Source organism: Leptinotarsa decemlineata, unplaced genomic scaffold, assembly GCF_025532065.1.
Source record: "Leptinotarsa decemlineata unplaced genomic scaffold, Ldec_3_MD MMD2_tig00026294_RagTag_RagTag, whole genome shotgun sequence".
Lineage (NCBI taxonomy): Eukaryota > Metazoa > Arthropoda > Insecta > Coleoptera > Chrysomelidae > Leptinotarsa > Leptinotarsa decemlineata.
Window position 1 is genome coordinate 7,020,806 of NW_027412674.1, and position 16,767 is coordinate 7,037,572.

The 16,767-nt window shown below is 33.5% G+C and overlaps 1 protein-coding gene across 8 annotated transcripts in view; it reads left to right on the forward strand.

The window, feature by feature from the left end:
* Window positions 1–16,767, forward strand: part of Nuak1 (Nuak family kinase 1) — a 45,093-nt gene that overhangs the window by 671 nt on the left and 27,655 nt on the right. For all 8 annotated transcript variants that reach the window (XR_012466815.1, XM_074180234.1, XM_074180233.1 and 5 more), the window contains exons 2-6: window positions 3,969–4,070; window positions 6,560–6,759; window positions 9,926–10,143; window positions 10,197–10,449; window positions 10,611–12,351. Coding sequence is in view for 7 of the 8 variants with exons in the window: in XM_074180234.1 (XP_074036335.1) it covers window positions 3,976–4,070; window positions 6,560–6,759; window positions 9,926–10,143; window positions 10,197–10,449; window positions 10,611–12,351 (2,507 nt within the window). In the remaining variant the exon portion in view is untranslated. The remainder of the gene's footprint in view (window positions 1–3,968; window positions 4,071–6,559; window positions 6,760–9,925; window positions 10,144–10,196; window positions 10,450–10,610; window positions 12,352–16,767) is intronic.

Genomic DNA, 16,767 nt, shown 5'->3' on the forward strand with positions numbered 1-16,767 from the left:
TGAAAATATGGGATTCATTTTTTAGGTACATTTTTTAACAAAATGTCTTCCCCACCCACTCAAAATGTTATATGAAACGGGTGAGTGGGCCGTGGGGATTGAACTTTTTAATATTGAGTATTTCTTTGTTACATACTGCTGGTTGCAATCTCTAAAAATCTATCGAAATTTTCGTTGATTTCAACATTATGCTCTTGATATTAAGCTTAATGATTCCAAATATAACCTGCCTTCTTCCATCTATTGGGAATCTTCAACTCTTTACTGTGATGATCTCATATGTCATTGCAAGTTTTTCCAAGAAAATGAAACAAGGTTGATGAAAATTATATATTTTTTAACATACATATGTTTTTGATTTCTATATGAGTTCAATAAAAGTACTGAACTCATACCAATATTAAGTAATAGTGGAAAAAGCCTCCTTACAAAGGTTTCATACAAAATAGAAACACTAAATATTTTTTTTCAAACTAGAGATATATATGGTGTATGTCACATGGAACTTCAATTAGAAGTTTGAGGTGAAGGAGGTGAAGTTATCGAAAAGTTAAAGATGTCATTGTCTAGGGATTTTTTAAATCGTTTACCAACATACAGGGTTCCGAGTAGAAGTGTGGCATATCAAATTTAGTTTTTTTTTTAATGAAGTAAGTATATATTGCTTTCCATATTTTGATTCCCTCAGAACATTTGATTTCAAAGCAATAAATATATACCAAGTAGTTTGGAAGTTATGCTGAAAATAATGCCAAAAAGCTGATATATTCAACTGCTATCATTTTTAAAGAAAACTCGGTTGAAGAATCTGTTTTGCTATGAGGATATTTTAAAAATAAGTTTTTATATTATTGAATAAAATATTGACCAAATTTTTTTTTCTAATACTGAGTGAATAAAATCCCAAAAACAGTTTTTTCTCACTTTTTTTCAAATGGAACATCCTATATACTGTTTTGTTATGATTATTCCATAAAGAGCAATTCCTAAAAATATAATATTGTATGAGAATGTTTAAATCTAGCAGTTCGATATGTATCCTATAGTAATAAAGCCAAACATTTGAGAAACGATCACAAAAATAAATTGAAAAAAACTATCATCGGAAATGGATCCAATTAATTTTATCCTACCATGAATATTTCTGGATATATTGGAAAAATACTTTTGTAACACTAGAATCAGATCGAATTTTTTCAAGAATTTTTTCCGAATAAAATGTAGGTCTAGTAAAAAAATTAGCCAGCTGCAATTTTTACAGCAGCAAGGATCTAATAGTTCCGAATTATGTCCTAACTTTTTTGAAGAACATTTCTTGAAGTAGTTGAGTGCCTCCAATTAATTTAGATTCAAGCTATACAATAAGTATTTCAACTGATGAGTTTATAATTACAAAAGGAGGTATTATTTAATGAATATATTATATACAGGGTGTTCCAAATTAAGTCGGCACCATTGCCAACTCCGTTGCTAGGAATTCGGTTAAATAGGCCAACTACTTAGTAGCATTTTTAATGGCCTTCTTGATGCCGAAAACAAAAAAAATGACAGTCGCGTTTCAAAAATTTCACAAAATGATAACGTTCTCGTACAGTTTTCAAGACGGGATCCTCCTTCTGCGCTACGATGATGTCTTGCCTCGTCAGGAAGGTAGTGTCACCCTCAGAGGATTTATATATATATATATATATATATATATATATATATATATATATATATCCCTGGACAAGGGACTCTTACAGGTTGCTACCCTCCGGGTCAGAGGTAGGAGAGCTCATTTCCCTATCAGAACTGTCCATAAAGGAGTCTCTGCCCGCTATCTTATCACGTCTGGTGGGAAAATCTTCTTCTGGTAGCTGGGTATTCTTGTCCTCCTGGCGTTGGCAAAATTTGCATCTATCTGGAAGTCTATCTGCGTTTCCGTGATTTTTTTTCTGAAGTTTCCGGAAAAACCTCTTTAATTTTTTTCGACTCCTTCAAGCTTCTTTTCAAATTTCCTTCCGACTCCTTCAAGCTCCTCTTCAAGTTTTCTTTCAACCCCATCAAACTTATCATCAACTATTTGTTCCAATCCCTCCTTTGTTTCCTGAAATACTTTTTCAAATTCTTCCTGAATCAATTCTTGTATCTCCCCTTGTTGGGAAGATTTCAAATCTTCAAATAAATGAAGATACATCTAATTGTCTTTTTCTTGTTCCTTTTGAATATTTACCAATAATTTACGATATTCCTCTCTGTTTCTTTCTTATTTTTCCAGAATACCTAGTAGTAACTCACGATCTTGGTTTCGGCGTAATCGTTCTTTCTCTCTTCTGCGTTCATCTTCCTCTCTTATGCATTCATCTTCCTCTCTTCTGCGTTCAGCTTCCTCTCTTCTGTATTTTTCATTTCTCAAGCTTTTTCCATTCCGTCGTAGTCGACACTTCTTGTTTTCACCATAAAACAGAAAAATTTCAGTCAATTATTTCACTTCCGATAACAAATGTTCCCCGTGAGTTGACCAATAATTGACTACACTGAATAATCAAACTTTAATTCATTTTAAATACAACAAACACGTCAACTAAAACTTCAACTATTATTTGAATGTCTATCGCCTTACTAGATCACTTCACGTACCGCACTGTAACGTCCACTTGACTGTGTCGATATGTTCGCGGCTATCGTTTTTATATCGAATGTAGTAGTAGACATTTCGCCGAAGTTCCGTCGAGATCGGTAGAATTATTCTCGCTGCTTCTAGAGTGGCGTGGAATCATCGTACACTCGCGCGCTCTTAGCGACGTTAACATTGGTTTATGGCTACCAGTGGCGCCCGGCGTTATTTTCTTTCGGGCATGGTTTACAACAATAAGACACTGCTGTGATGGTTTGGCCCGGTTGCAGAAAATTATAGTAAATCACACCAGCCGCTGACCACCATACGGTAACCATTTTTTTTTCATGTGTTTTGTGTATGGGTGGAGAGGATCCACTTCTCATCATACGTGACGACTCAATTCAAAAAAGGATCGTTTTGGTTGCGCAAAAGCAACACAACTCGAAACATGACAATTTCTGTTGATCGTTCTTATCATGGGGCACATACTTTTCGAGCTTTGTCACCTTTCCGATACGTTAAAGACCATCAAAAATCGCATGGGAGCTAACGCCCAGTTCCTCAGTCTGTTCAAACCTGTTTAAAATATGTTTTTCCGTTAACCAGCTGTCGCACCCCTACGAACGACAACCCTCAGAAGTCGAAACTTGTGCGAGCTAAGGATTACCGAGGTCTTACCTTTTAACGTGTGATTCCTAACACGGTTGTGATGGTTCAGTCTCCACCAGGGTCCCCAAATCGTCGTCCTTGATTACTGTAGGTCGACCACTTCGCGGCTCGTCTTCGAGGCTGAAATCTCCGGAACACCAGCGTCGAACAGTGTTTTCATTAACTAATCATTGCAAATGCCTGGTTAATTTTTGGGCTGTTTAGGCGGAGCTTTGGTTAAATTTGAATTCGTAGAGGACAATTGGCGTATTGGTGGTGTATTTCATCAGTTCGAACTTACATTGTCTAATTTGATATAAATTGATTTGAAATCCCTGAAAGAATCTGTAAAAAATTAAAAAGGTTAGCTGAAAAATAACAATTTTATTAAGCAAAAAACTGAAATTACAATGAAATAACGTGCAAGCAACAACCAAAAAAAAACTGAACTATTAACTGAAAAAATTAAAAAATTATTAAAAAGAAATGAAAATAAAAAAATATAAAATGAAAAGATTCCAAACCAAGTTACTTCACGACGTTTCGATTGTTAGTATCCACAATCACCCGAAGATGATTGTTATATTTTCCTTGTTAAATAAAAATATATACATTGTATGAAATATTTGTTGACTTTGAGAATTTATATGAAACGACTATTATTCTATATACCTAGATATTGTGAATTTATGAAATTAAGAGTGTAATTCTTTTATTTCAGAGACAAAATGGTGGTCGGCGAAGCAGTAAATAACATAATGGGTGGAATTGAAAATACGGGGACCGTGAAACAGCACAATCATAAAAAGAAACTTCGACAAAGGTGAGGTATATACCAATAAAACTGAAGAACTATATATATATATATATATATATATATATATATATATATATATATATATATATATATATATATATATACAGGGCAATTCAAATTCGTTTCTGTACATGTGAATCTCGTAAACGAAATCGAATATAACTCTTTTGGTTCTGGAGATATACAGGAAAAACCAAAAAATCCCAAATTATTTTTTTGCCTATATCTTCTTTATTCGCAGACATATTGAAAATCTGTCCATATTTTGCTACTGGCACTTGATGTGGGCTCTCAGAATATATCCATGAATCTTTTATACGGGGTGTCATCTGACTTGGGCCACCATCATTTTTTAATTTTTAAATACGGACCTGTATTTTTTGTTGTAGTTTTTGGATCGTAGACGTTCACTTCATACCGAGAAATTAAATTCAATTTTATATTTCGGGATTTTTCGGTAATATTCGATTATAATTGTGTGAATTATTCCCTTTTAAATTACGGCCCTGGAAATTGGTTGACTGAGTTGAATAAAAACACAATAGCAACTTTCACGTCTCCATATGTACTGTAGAGTTTTTCGACAGTTTTTTTAAAATTTTTAGGTACCTATTCATATTTTTTCCATTGCTCTGAGCGTTTTCCACAATGAACTTCGAATAAGAAAACCTTTTATGATTATCTGAAACATCTACAACAAAAATATATTATATGTGTTTTGATAAGCAGAAAAAAAAATGCTAGCAATAATAACATCCGAAACGAACACTATAATTATAATGAAAATTGAAATGAAGTAAGTAATTTATATACACAAAAAAATTAATTGTGCAATAAATGTTAGAATTAAAGTCCTTCCATTTCGAGACAAATAATGGGACGATAAGATGGTCTGCAAGATCACCAGATCTTACTATTTTGGACTATTTTATATGGGGATATTGAAAAATAGGATTTACGCTGGCAGAGAGATAGAAAATGTGGAAGACTCGAGATTGAGGATTTTGAATGATTTCGCAACAATGCAGCAAATAAGTGTATTAAGGGCAATAAATAATATGAAAAACCGAGTTTAAAAATGTCTCGAAATGGAAGGACTCCAATTCGAACATTTATTGCGCCAATAATTTTTTTGGGTACCTGTATAATTACTTCATTTCAATTTTCATTACAGTTATAGTGTTCGTTTCGTATGTTATTATTGCTGTCATTTCTTTTTCTGCTCAATAAAACTTATATGATATATTTTTGATGTAGATATGTTTCAGATAACCATAAAAGGTTTTCCTATTATTGTAGAAAACGCTCACAGCAATGGAAATATGAAAAAATATGAATAGGTACCTAAAAATGGAAAAAAAACTCTCGAAAAACTCTATTGTGCTTTTATTCAACTCAGTCAAACAGTTTTCAGGGCCATAATTTGAAAGGGAATAATTCACACAATTATAATCAAATATTACCGAAACATCCTAAAATATAAAATTTAACTTAATTTCTCAGTATGAAGTGTACGTCGACGATACAAAAACTACAACAGAAAGCAGGTATCTGTTTAAAATTTCAAAGATGGGGGTGGCCCAAGTCAGATGACACCCTGTATAAAAGATTCATGGATATATTCTGAGAGTCCACATCAAGTGCCAATAGCAAAATGTGGACAGATTTTCAATATGTCTGCGAATAAAGAAGATATAGGCATAAAAAAATTGAGATTTATAGATTTTTAATAGAATTAAAAGCTTTAATAACTTCTACTTATTATATGCCAGCGCTTTTAATAGCAGCTTGTACTATCATCTTCATGGCTCTACTCAAACTGAACGTTTTATCTTCTTGTTTGCTCTTTTATATGGTTAGAACGCCTTAGTGCTTAGTGTTCTCTCCTGTCTTCTGGATGTATATACATATATATATATATATATATATATATATATATATATATATATATATTCAACATTTTCATCGGTTGATGTGCTGGGGCGTCCAGGGCAAGCGCCCTCCTTCACATCTTCTCGACCTTCTTTGAAAAGCTTGTACCACTTGTAAACAGTTTTCTGACTCAATAAAACAATCACTGTATGCCACAGTTAACATTTCAAGTGTTTTTGAGCACTAAATTCCATTTTCATACAAACTTTGATGCACATTTTTTGATCAGTTTTTTTCGATAGCAGAAAATAAAAAAAATGAAAAAATCGCTTATCGAAGTACATACCCCGCGAAATTTGAACATTCACTTCGTTTCTTGAACATACCTCGAATGTTAACTCGAACATTCTCACGGACAAAGTGAGATGAGCTGTTTTTCCGTGTTTCACTCTGTGTTCTGTGTTTTTGATCCTCACACGGATTATTTCTACAACATTTCGGCAAAGTCTCATTTGCCATTGCATTTCTGGTGATTGGGAAAAGTGTTTTGGATTCATTGAATTCAATGAAATCCTCATCAGTGTCACAAAGATATTGATAAGTCTTCATTATTTAATTTACAGATTTGATATTATCAAAAAACTCGGTCAAGGAACTTTTGGTAAAGTTCAGTTAGGAATAAATAAAGAAACCGGCCAAGAAGTAGCTATAAAAACCATTAAGAAGTCCAAGATTGAATCAGAGGCTGACTTGGTGAGGATAAGAAGAGAAATTCAAATTATGTCGTCAGTTCAACATCCGAATATAATTCATATCTATGAAGGTATTTATACAATATTTCAATCATTTCACTTATTATTATTAATATGAAGAGAGACAAATGGGAAAATGTCCACATATGTGTCCCCATCAAGAGAGATCTTATAGTTGCTTATATGGTGACTAGAGACCATACAGAATATCTGGAAAAAACTTGTGTTCTCCCAGGAATATAAAGTTGAATTATTTCATTACATCAAGCTCCTTCGTCGATACTTAAAAAAAATTACAATTTCCCAAATACTTTCTATATAATTATTATTTCCTCCTCAATTTAGATTATTATTATTATTATTTCCTCCTCAATTTAGAGTATTATTCAGATTATTATTCTGTTGGAAACGCTATGAACTCATACTCATAGAGAAATGAGTTCTGTACACGAAATTAGTAACTTCGTTATAGTGTTTATGTAGTAGTAGTTGTAGTAGTAGTAGTAGTTCATTTGACCAGATTATGTAGTTTATACATTTATGGCAAGTCACAGCAAATTCACAGTCATATTAGTTGAATTAAAATTAAAAAAAATTTATATATAATTAAAAGAACAATTTATGTCTAGTAACAGATTATCAATATATAGTATAAGATTTAAAATTTAGACATGTGCAATATATATTAAAATACAATAAAATACAATAAAAGATCATGATTAACCGTACTCATGATAGCTCATAAGGCTTAAAGTACCTAACTGAGTCCATATACTCATCGGTACTGTAAAAGCAATTGTCTAGTAGGTAGTTTTTTAGGACTAATTTAAATTTTTTGAATTCCAATATTTTGATAGAGTGGTGGAGAATATTATATAGATTCAGATTTAGGGAGTTTCTGCGGCCTAAAGATAACCTGTGATGACGAATATTTAGTAAGTCAGCTGATCTGGTATTGTGGTTATGGATGTCGGAGTTTTTTAGTAAAGTATCTTTATTGCGATGTATTTCTAGCAGAACAGTATAAATATATAAAGTAGGCAGAGGCATAATACCCAGACGAATGAAAAATTGATGGCAGTGGTCTCTGTATCCCAGGTTAGCCAAGATACGTATGGCTTTTTTCTGGCATCTGAAAGCAGCAATTGCGTTAGTAGAGTTACGGTACAACTCTATGGGGTGATCAGTTAGTCTGAATATCTAAGGTATAAATGAATACAGAGGATCATAAGTTCCACCATTCAATATTTTGTTCCTCTTGAACCCATAATGATGATGAGAACATCTCCATTTCAAATCCTTATAGACTACCAAAAGGTTTGGCAGCCAAAATAAGCAAGACAACGATACCACAAGAATAACGAGATTCCAAAAAGTACCTTGAACTATGTTGAAATGCATTTGGATCTGCGCCAAACATGCTGTTCAAAATCATATGGTAAAAACAATCGTATAATGTTTATTTTCACAAGCAGGCGCCTGACTCCAGTTCAATCCAACCAATAAAAACCCATGAAAAACCTCCGTTTATGTCATTATCTCAATTACAGAAGGATTTGGGCGTACTGAGAACCACAAATAAAATCAATACACTGGTTTAACTGAATAATTTATGGCTCAGGGATATGAAATTATAAGCAACAGACCCATTTTTAAAAAACAACTCAAACTAATATGCATCATTAGATGGCCTTGCAACATCTATATATACCTATTCCAAATAAAATGAAAATAACATTATTGCCTTCCATATCAAGAACAACATTTTTATTTGGATTCTATTCAACTTTTGTCTTCTTATACATGTTATGGATATTGATAACTCAAGTATATGCTTTTTATGGTTTTACGAAATCTGTATACTTTTTTGGTGTTATTGCATCTGTTGAATCTGAGTTAATGAATCCACTTTTATTCTGGTAGTCAAAAAGAATTTCATTAATTCAATATCTCAGAGCTGGCAGATATACTTCATTTCAGAAAAGCTAACCTTTCAACAATAAATAATATTTTTCAAAGCTTCTTTTTCTATGTCAACACATTTATAGTCATATATAGTAACAATCTTGTGAGTCCTTTATATCGAGTATAAGTGCTATCATATGAATTCCTTAATGTTAATAAGTTATTCTTAATTTGAATCTACCGTATTATGTCCATTAATCTATATACCGTAATAACTTGAAATTCGTTCTTATACAAACAATTTTATAATATATATATATATATATATATATATGAATAAAATGAATGAATGAATGAATAAAAAATGAATAGTGAGAACTTTTTGATCATTCCCATATTGATTTCAATTTAAGAGCCACCGGTAGACAGCTGTTTCAGCCTATTGGGCATCGTCAGTACCGGACAGGCGGTCTTCGATTGAAGACAAAATGAGAAAAGCCAAGAAAGTACTTAATAAAAATAGCTGCGTAAACGCAAGCGAAACATAAGTGGAACCACCTATTGGTGTGACACCCAAGTCATCTTGCCAAGTTTTTATGTCAGTGTCGGTGGTTTGACCAATCAATTGACAACTGCGGTAGCAGAAATTTGGGAAGCTAAAACAGCTGTCTACCGGTGGCTCTTAAATTGAAATCAATTTGGGAATGATCAAAAAGTACTCATCTATTCATTTTTTGATTTTCATGGAATTATTTTCCGGCAGCTTGACTGCATTAACCTTTCTAGATTATATATATATATATATATATATATATATATATATATATATATATATATATATATATATATATATATATTATACATATATATACACAACTATTATACAATTCATAATAATAATAATTTATCAAACCACTATGGTATAATATAAATATACATATGGTACGTCAATTAAATCAAACCATTTACCCTTAGTACATAGTTGAAATGAAGTATAAAAAAAATTGTGAACCTATAAAAACGATATGTAGTAAAAACACAAAAGAATAAAAATATAAACATACTTACAAAAGCAATTGTCAGTAAGATATATCTTATATTATAATAATAAAATTAATAGTAATTTATTTTCGTCAATGGTTACAATATGTACATATGGCAGGTTAATTAAAAACAAAAAGCATAATATAACACTAATCAATAACATTTATGACATTCACATTAGACTTATTCAGCAAATGTATCAGAATATAGTTTTTTATTGTAAGTGCATAACACTAGAATTTAAAACTTATGTTCGAAATATTTTTCTAAATGTAATAATGTTTTCAGTTTTTGAAAATAGGGAGAAGATGGTTTTAGTTATGGAATATGCAGCTGGTGGAGAACTTTATGATTATTTATCTGAAAGAAAAGTGCTAGACCAGGAAGAAGCCCGCCGAATCTTTAGACAAATAGCAACAGCATGCTATTACTGTCATAAGCATAAAATATGCCACAGAGATTTGAAACTCGAAAACATACTACTTGACGAGAATAATAACGCTAAGGTTATCTTTTTCAATTACTTTGATGATGGGATGAAACATTTTTATTCTTTTAGATTGCCGATTTTGGACTGTCAAATGTCTTTGACGATCAAAGACTTTTGAATACTTTTTGTGGTTCACCTCTGTATGCATCTCCAGAAATTGTCAAAGGAACTCCCTATCAAGGTCCCGAAGTTGACTGCTGGTCCCTCGGCGTTCTTCTTTACACCCTTGTCTATGGCGCTATGCCGTTTGATGGAAGTAATTTCAAAAGACTTGTGAAGCAGATATCAAACGGGGATTATTATGAACCAGCAAAACCTAGTCGTAAGTAAAATGTTAATGATTATTTCAGATACAGTCCTGCAATCTTAAGAATGTATTTTTAAAAGTCATTGTTTTCCGTGTCTCAGCATCAAACACTTAACATTTTTAATTCCCGTAGAAATATAATGCTTTCTCTACACACACCACCTTATATTTTTCAGCGGCATCTTCTTTAATAAGCGACATGTTGACTGTGAATCCTAAATCTCGGGCAGACATAGAAAAAATATGCACTCATTGGTGGGTGAACGAAGGCTACAGTGAAAACTGTCTTGATATATCAGAAGAGTTAGCAAATCAAACACCTGTTCGCTTGGATGTTCTTTTATCGTTAGCACCTCCGCCTCCACAACTGGAAAGTGAAAAGCTTATGCTTACAGGAGAAGACCAGACTGCTAAGATAGAATCTATTGCGCCTACCAGATCTCAATCTGTTGGCAGTTTTATGGAACTTGCACATCCAGCAGAAAGACGTATTAATGATCTTCTTAATGACGATAAAATAACTCCAAAGAGAAAGTTGGAGACTACAGTGAGTACTGATCAAGCTAATTTAGACAAGAGAAAAGATAAGATCGTCAAAGAAAACACAGTGGCTGATATCACAGTTCATACAAATATAGAGAGTTCACCTCTAGAAGATGATAATATGAGTGATGCCAACCCTCTCAATAAAAGTTCAACTCAGACATTGTCAAGAGATATGGATATAGAACAAAATGAAGTTATAACAGATCCATCTTCGCAAGGTGCAGCTTGTTCAGAAATTTTGGAAGAGGCAGAGAAAACAAAGCTTCAAAAAGTAAAGAGAACTTTATCTACAAGTTTGAGTACTAAAGTTTTGGAAGGCATAAATGAAATACCTAGCCAAGAAAATGTTGCTGACACTTTAGGTAAAGAAAATGTAGAGAGCGTTCAAGAAACAAAAGTTGACGAAAAGAAAACGTTTTCAGGAAGTAAAACCCCGATCAAGAAAAAACTTGTAAAGAAAAAAGTTCTTACTGATAGAGATGAAAATTCTAAAGAAATGACAGCAAATTCAGAAGAAAAATCAGCCCCGTTAGAAGAAGTAAAAGAGAAAGAAAGTGAACCAGAGCCACCTTCCAAGCCTATTGAAAGGAGAAAGTCAAGAATTTTCGAAGCTGCTGAGAAATTTCAGAATATGATTTCCCCAACCGAGCCTAAACCAGCATCTATGGAAAAACCGAAAAAAATAGTCATACCTGGAGTGAGCGTAGGTGGTTTCAAAAAAGAATTTGAACGAAAAGCAAGCTTAACATCAACTTCCCCACCAAAGCTCAAATCTACTTTAAGCAAGAGGATTGTCCCAGAAAAGAAGCCTGAAGAGAAAGAACCAGTAGAACAAACAGTTGTGAAAGAATCAGAGCTCGAGTCAATAAAAAACGAGGAAGATATCAAGGAAAGAGTGCGAAATGCAGTCAGTATAATTTCAAGTGCCTTAGACAAAGAGGGGACGAGAAAATCCAAGTCCCGACCTTGCATAATGAGAAAACCTCCGGTTCCTTTCGGAGTCAGTGGACGATCTGCTTCTGGCAATATTGGTATGCTCACGAGTCCATTGTCTCCTCCACCAGGCCCCAAGCCGTTTATCAAACATAACTTCGATAAAATGGAAGTTAAGCAAGTAATGGATAAGTCTGAACCTGAAGATGAAAGCAAAACTTCCTCTGCCGAAATAACCTTGAAATCGGCCACATTGCCAAGAAGAAAAACTACCAAAGCAGAGATTCAGCTGAACTATCCAATACCTAAACCCACACCCATGGGATTCAAGACTGAAATGGCACATAATATCAAGGCATACCCTAGCCCAGTGACCCAGAAGACTGAGGTTGTTGTTCCTGTTTCATCTGTTACTTCTATACCTTCAACTGGATTTAGGTATGAAACTTTAAATTTCATTTTATTGATTTATTTCAGAATAATACTGTACACTAGAGTTCTTTTTGCAGTAAGCACTAAGCATCTGTATTGAAGCTCTGTAGATTCTTATTTCGATTCCCAAATTAGATAAAATGGTTAATGTTTTGCATAATCACATAAAAAAGTTAATTTTCTTGTTACTTTCTTCAACCAGCTTGAATGCTTACATTCTCAAGTAAAGTTTATCACTTAACAACACTTAAATATGTGCCATATATCCACCCGACAAATTGGAACAAACAACACAAACACAACACTTTAAAAACCTTGGAATAGTAATGAAGTTATTGAACTCAAGAAATAACAATAAAATAAACTTAAATCCACTCGCCCATTATGTGCATTTTCAACCTTCCCTTGAATTGAACTATCAAATTAAAATATTCGGTACCATGATCTAAATTATTGAAAGCCAACATTCCTGCATGATATGTAGATTTTTTAGAACACCTATTATTTTTGGTTCCTACATGGATATTTTGGTTGATTCTGGTATTATAATTATGATAATTTTCATTTTATGTTATTTTTCTGCTCAAGTAATTCGGAAATAGATGGTGATGCATCTAATACAGGGTGTAACTGAATAAGTGTAAAACATTTAAGGAGGTGATCGAAAAAAGGTCATCGAAAAAAAGATAGGATTTTTCATATAAAGAAACTTCATTGAAGCATTCCTTGTTAAGATACAGCCCCTTAAAGGGGGTACATAAAATTTGTATAACAATTTTTTTCACAAGCACTGAAAAAGTTACAATATTGAAATCAACCTGACGTTTTGTACTACCAAAAAGACACTTAGCCAGTAATTTATTTGGTATACCCCATGGTTGTAAGGGGTGGAAAACGCAATCCCTAAAATTTATTTCCAATGTAACTTTAGGTCTTATTATTTGTTTAAAAATGTATTTCCGATAGCCTGTTTCATTCTAAACAAAATATGTCAATTGGGTTTTTTGCCCAAAATGAACCAGTTCGCAGCAAAAAATTATTTTACGAACAACTACAGAGATACATCGTCATAAATGCGACCTGGATGTATTGATATTTTGTCGTTAGTACCTGCATTAAACGATTAAAGGGTAATAGACAAAACTAATTTATTGATAACAAAACACACAACATGTAGAAATCATAGTAAATGTTCAATATGTCTTCCTTCAGACATTACGCATGCGTCTAGACGTCGGCGCATTGAGCCACGTATTCGCTCAAATATTCCTGGAGTCTCTCTGATTACCCTGCACGCATCGATGATGCGGTTTCTTAAGTCCTCTACATCGCGAACAGGAGTACGATAAACCAAATGCTGTAAATGGCCCCAAATAGAGAAATCGAGAGGATTGAGATTCGGAGATCGAGCGGGCCAGTTCTGTGGTCCTCCTCGACCTATCTACTGATTTGCATATGTTTCAATTAAATGCTGACGTGCTACTTAACTAAAATGGGCGGGAGCCCCATCATGCATAAAAAACATATCCCTTCTGACGCCCAAAGGAACTTCCTCCAGCAGTACTGTACTTCTCTTAAAAATTGAACGTATGCCTCACCATTTAATCGAGGAGGTAGAAAATGAGCCCCAATTAAATCATCCCCAATAACTCCGAGCCACACGTTAAGAGAAAACTGTTCTTGATGGTTAGTTTCGACAATAGCGTGAGGGTTTTCATCAGCCCATATGTGGTAATTGTGAAAATTAATAATCTTTGTCCCGAGAAAAACTACATTCGTCTTTGAATTCTATCGTTTTCAGAAAGTCATAATTTCTTCTAATCATTTCCAGCATCCAGTTGCAAAATTCAAGACGGTTCGGAAAGTCTCGCGGTAACAGTGCCTGTAATCGTTGCAGATGGTAAGGGTATAAGAGTTGTTCCTTTAAAATTCGAAATACCGTCATATGATCAACATTTAGCTGGAAAGCAATCTTTCTAGTACTGGTAGTAGGTTGTTCTTCATTCAAATTAAGTACTGCTTTCTCAAGCTGTGTTGTTCGTACTTCTTGATGGCGACCACAATCCTGTGTTCTTTTGTCGAATGAACCATATTCTCGTAATCGTTGATGGAGTCGAGCAAATATTGTATGTGAAGAACGCTGCCGTTGAGGATACATTTTTGCATATCTTCTAGAAGCTTCTAACCCATTCCCCTGCGACAGACCGTAAACGTAATGCATATCAGCCATTTCCTCATTTGTGTATGTCATTTTAATAACAAGTGAATTATTAAAACAAATTAAACAAAGAACACAACACACAATTAGTATTAATTCAATTTTGAAAATTCACAAACCGACAGCGTCACACCAATTTAATTGTCACTATCGCTAATAGCGACCTACTAGATAGATTAGTTTCCTATTTTCGCATTTATGACGATGTATCTCTGTAGTTGTTCGTAAAATAATTTTTTGCTGCGAACTGGTTTATTTTGGGCAAAAAACCCAAGAGACATGTTTTGTTTAGAATGAAACAGGCTATCGGAAATACATTTTTAAACAAATAATAAGACAAAAAGTTACATTGGAAATAAATTTTAAGGGTTGCGTTTTCCACCCCTTACAACCATGGGGTAAACCAAATAAATTACTAGCTAGTAGTGTTTGTACAAAACGTCAGGTTAATTTCAATATTGTAACTTTTTTAGTGCTTGTGAAAAAAATTGTTATACAAATTTTTCTTTTTTTCGATGAGGAATCACCTCCTCAAATGTTTTACACTTATTTAGTTACACCCTATATATCAGTACCATTGTTTGATAGTACACATAGTCTTTTAAAGACATCCATTTCAATTCTCTCAACATGTTGACTATTGGCGTGTCTCTTGGTACCCTCAGTATGATTCTCATGGATCTGTTTTGTTACTTTTGAAGTCGATCCAACTCGTAAATAATATTGAAGAACAGAAAGTAAGATGAGGTAAAACTAATGCATTATAAATTGTAATTTTCGACCATCTAGATAGGCTAGGTGATACTCTCACCAGAAAATTGACCTTATTGGTGATAGTTTTTATCACTTTCAATACATGTTCTTTGAATGTCGGTCCATGGTCGATCAACACTCCCAAATACTTCACCACTGTTAATGAACTGCATTTTGCGGTTCTTGTTGTTCTTCTGAATATAGCTCTGAATATAGCTTAGAAGCAAAAGTCAGAATGTAAGTAGATGAGATACGGGGCTTCTGGGACGTAATCCCTGGGGGACGTACTTACGGTAGTGAGTAGGAAAGAGAGGTGTGCGACGTGATCGACGCATAGAAGGATGGAATGAGCATCGAGTAGATTCATTAGATAAGAGCGCGGTGGAGTTACAAAAATAATGGTATAATATTAATAGTGAACGAAAAATCGGATTAAAGAAAAAAACATGGCTGTCATACAGGGTGTCTCATCGTTTAGGAAAAAAAATATGCACGGGGTGTCTCAAATAAGTCAACGTGAAAAATAATGGTATAATAATAATAATGAATGAAAAATCGGATTAAAGAAAAAAACATGGCTGCCATACAGGGTGTCTCAAAATGCGTCATTAAAAAAATATGACAGTTCAACGGGGCTCTAATGTTTCAACGTGTGATTCTTCAATGTGTACAGGGTGTCTCATCGTTTAGTAGAAAAAACATGTACAGGGTGTCTCAAAATACGTCAGCGTGAAAAATAATGGTATAATATTAATAATGAATGAAAAATTGGATTAAAGAAAAAACAATGTGTACATGTGTACACATTGACACATGTACACATGTACAATGTGTACATGTGTACACATTGACGTCATGTTTTTTTCTTTAATCCAATTTTTCATTCATTATTATTATTATACCATTATTTTTCACGTCGACGTATTTTGAGACACCCTGTACATGTTTTTTTCCTAAACGATGAGTCACCCTGTATGGCAGCCATGTTTTTTCTTGTAATCGATTTTTTGTTCATTATTAATATTATACTGTTATTTTCCACGATGACGTATTTGAGGCACCTCGGACATGTTTTTTTTTCTCAAACGATGAGACACCATGTACACATTGAAGAATCACACGCTAAAACGATAGAGCCCTGTTAAACTGTCATTTTTTTAATGACGCATTTTGTGACACCCTGTACACATTGACGTCATGTTTTTTCTTTAATCCAATTTTTCATTCATTATTATTATTATACCATTATTTTTCACGCTGACGTATTTTGAGACACCCTGTACATGTTTTTTCTACTAAACGATGAGACACCCTGTACACATTGAAGAATCACACGTTGAAACATTAGAGCCCCGTTAAACTGTCATGTTTTTTTTTATGACGCATTTTGAGACACCCTGTATGGCAGCCATGTTTTTTTCTTTAATCCGATTTTTCATTCATTATTATTA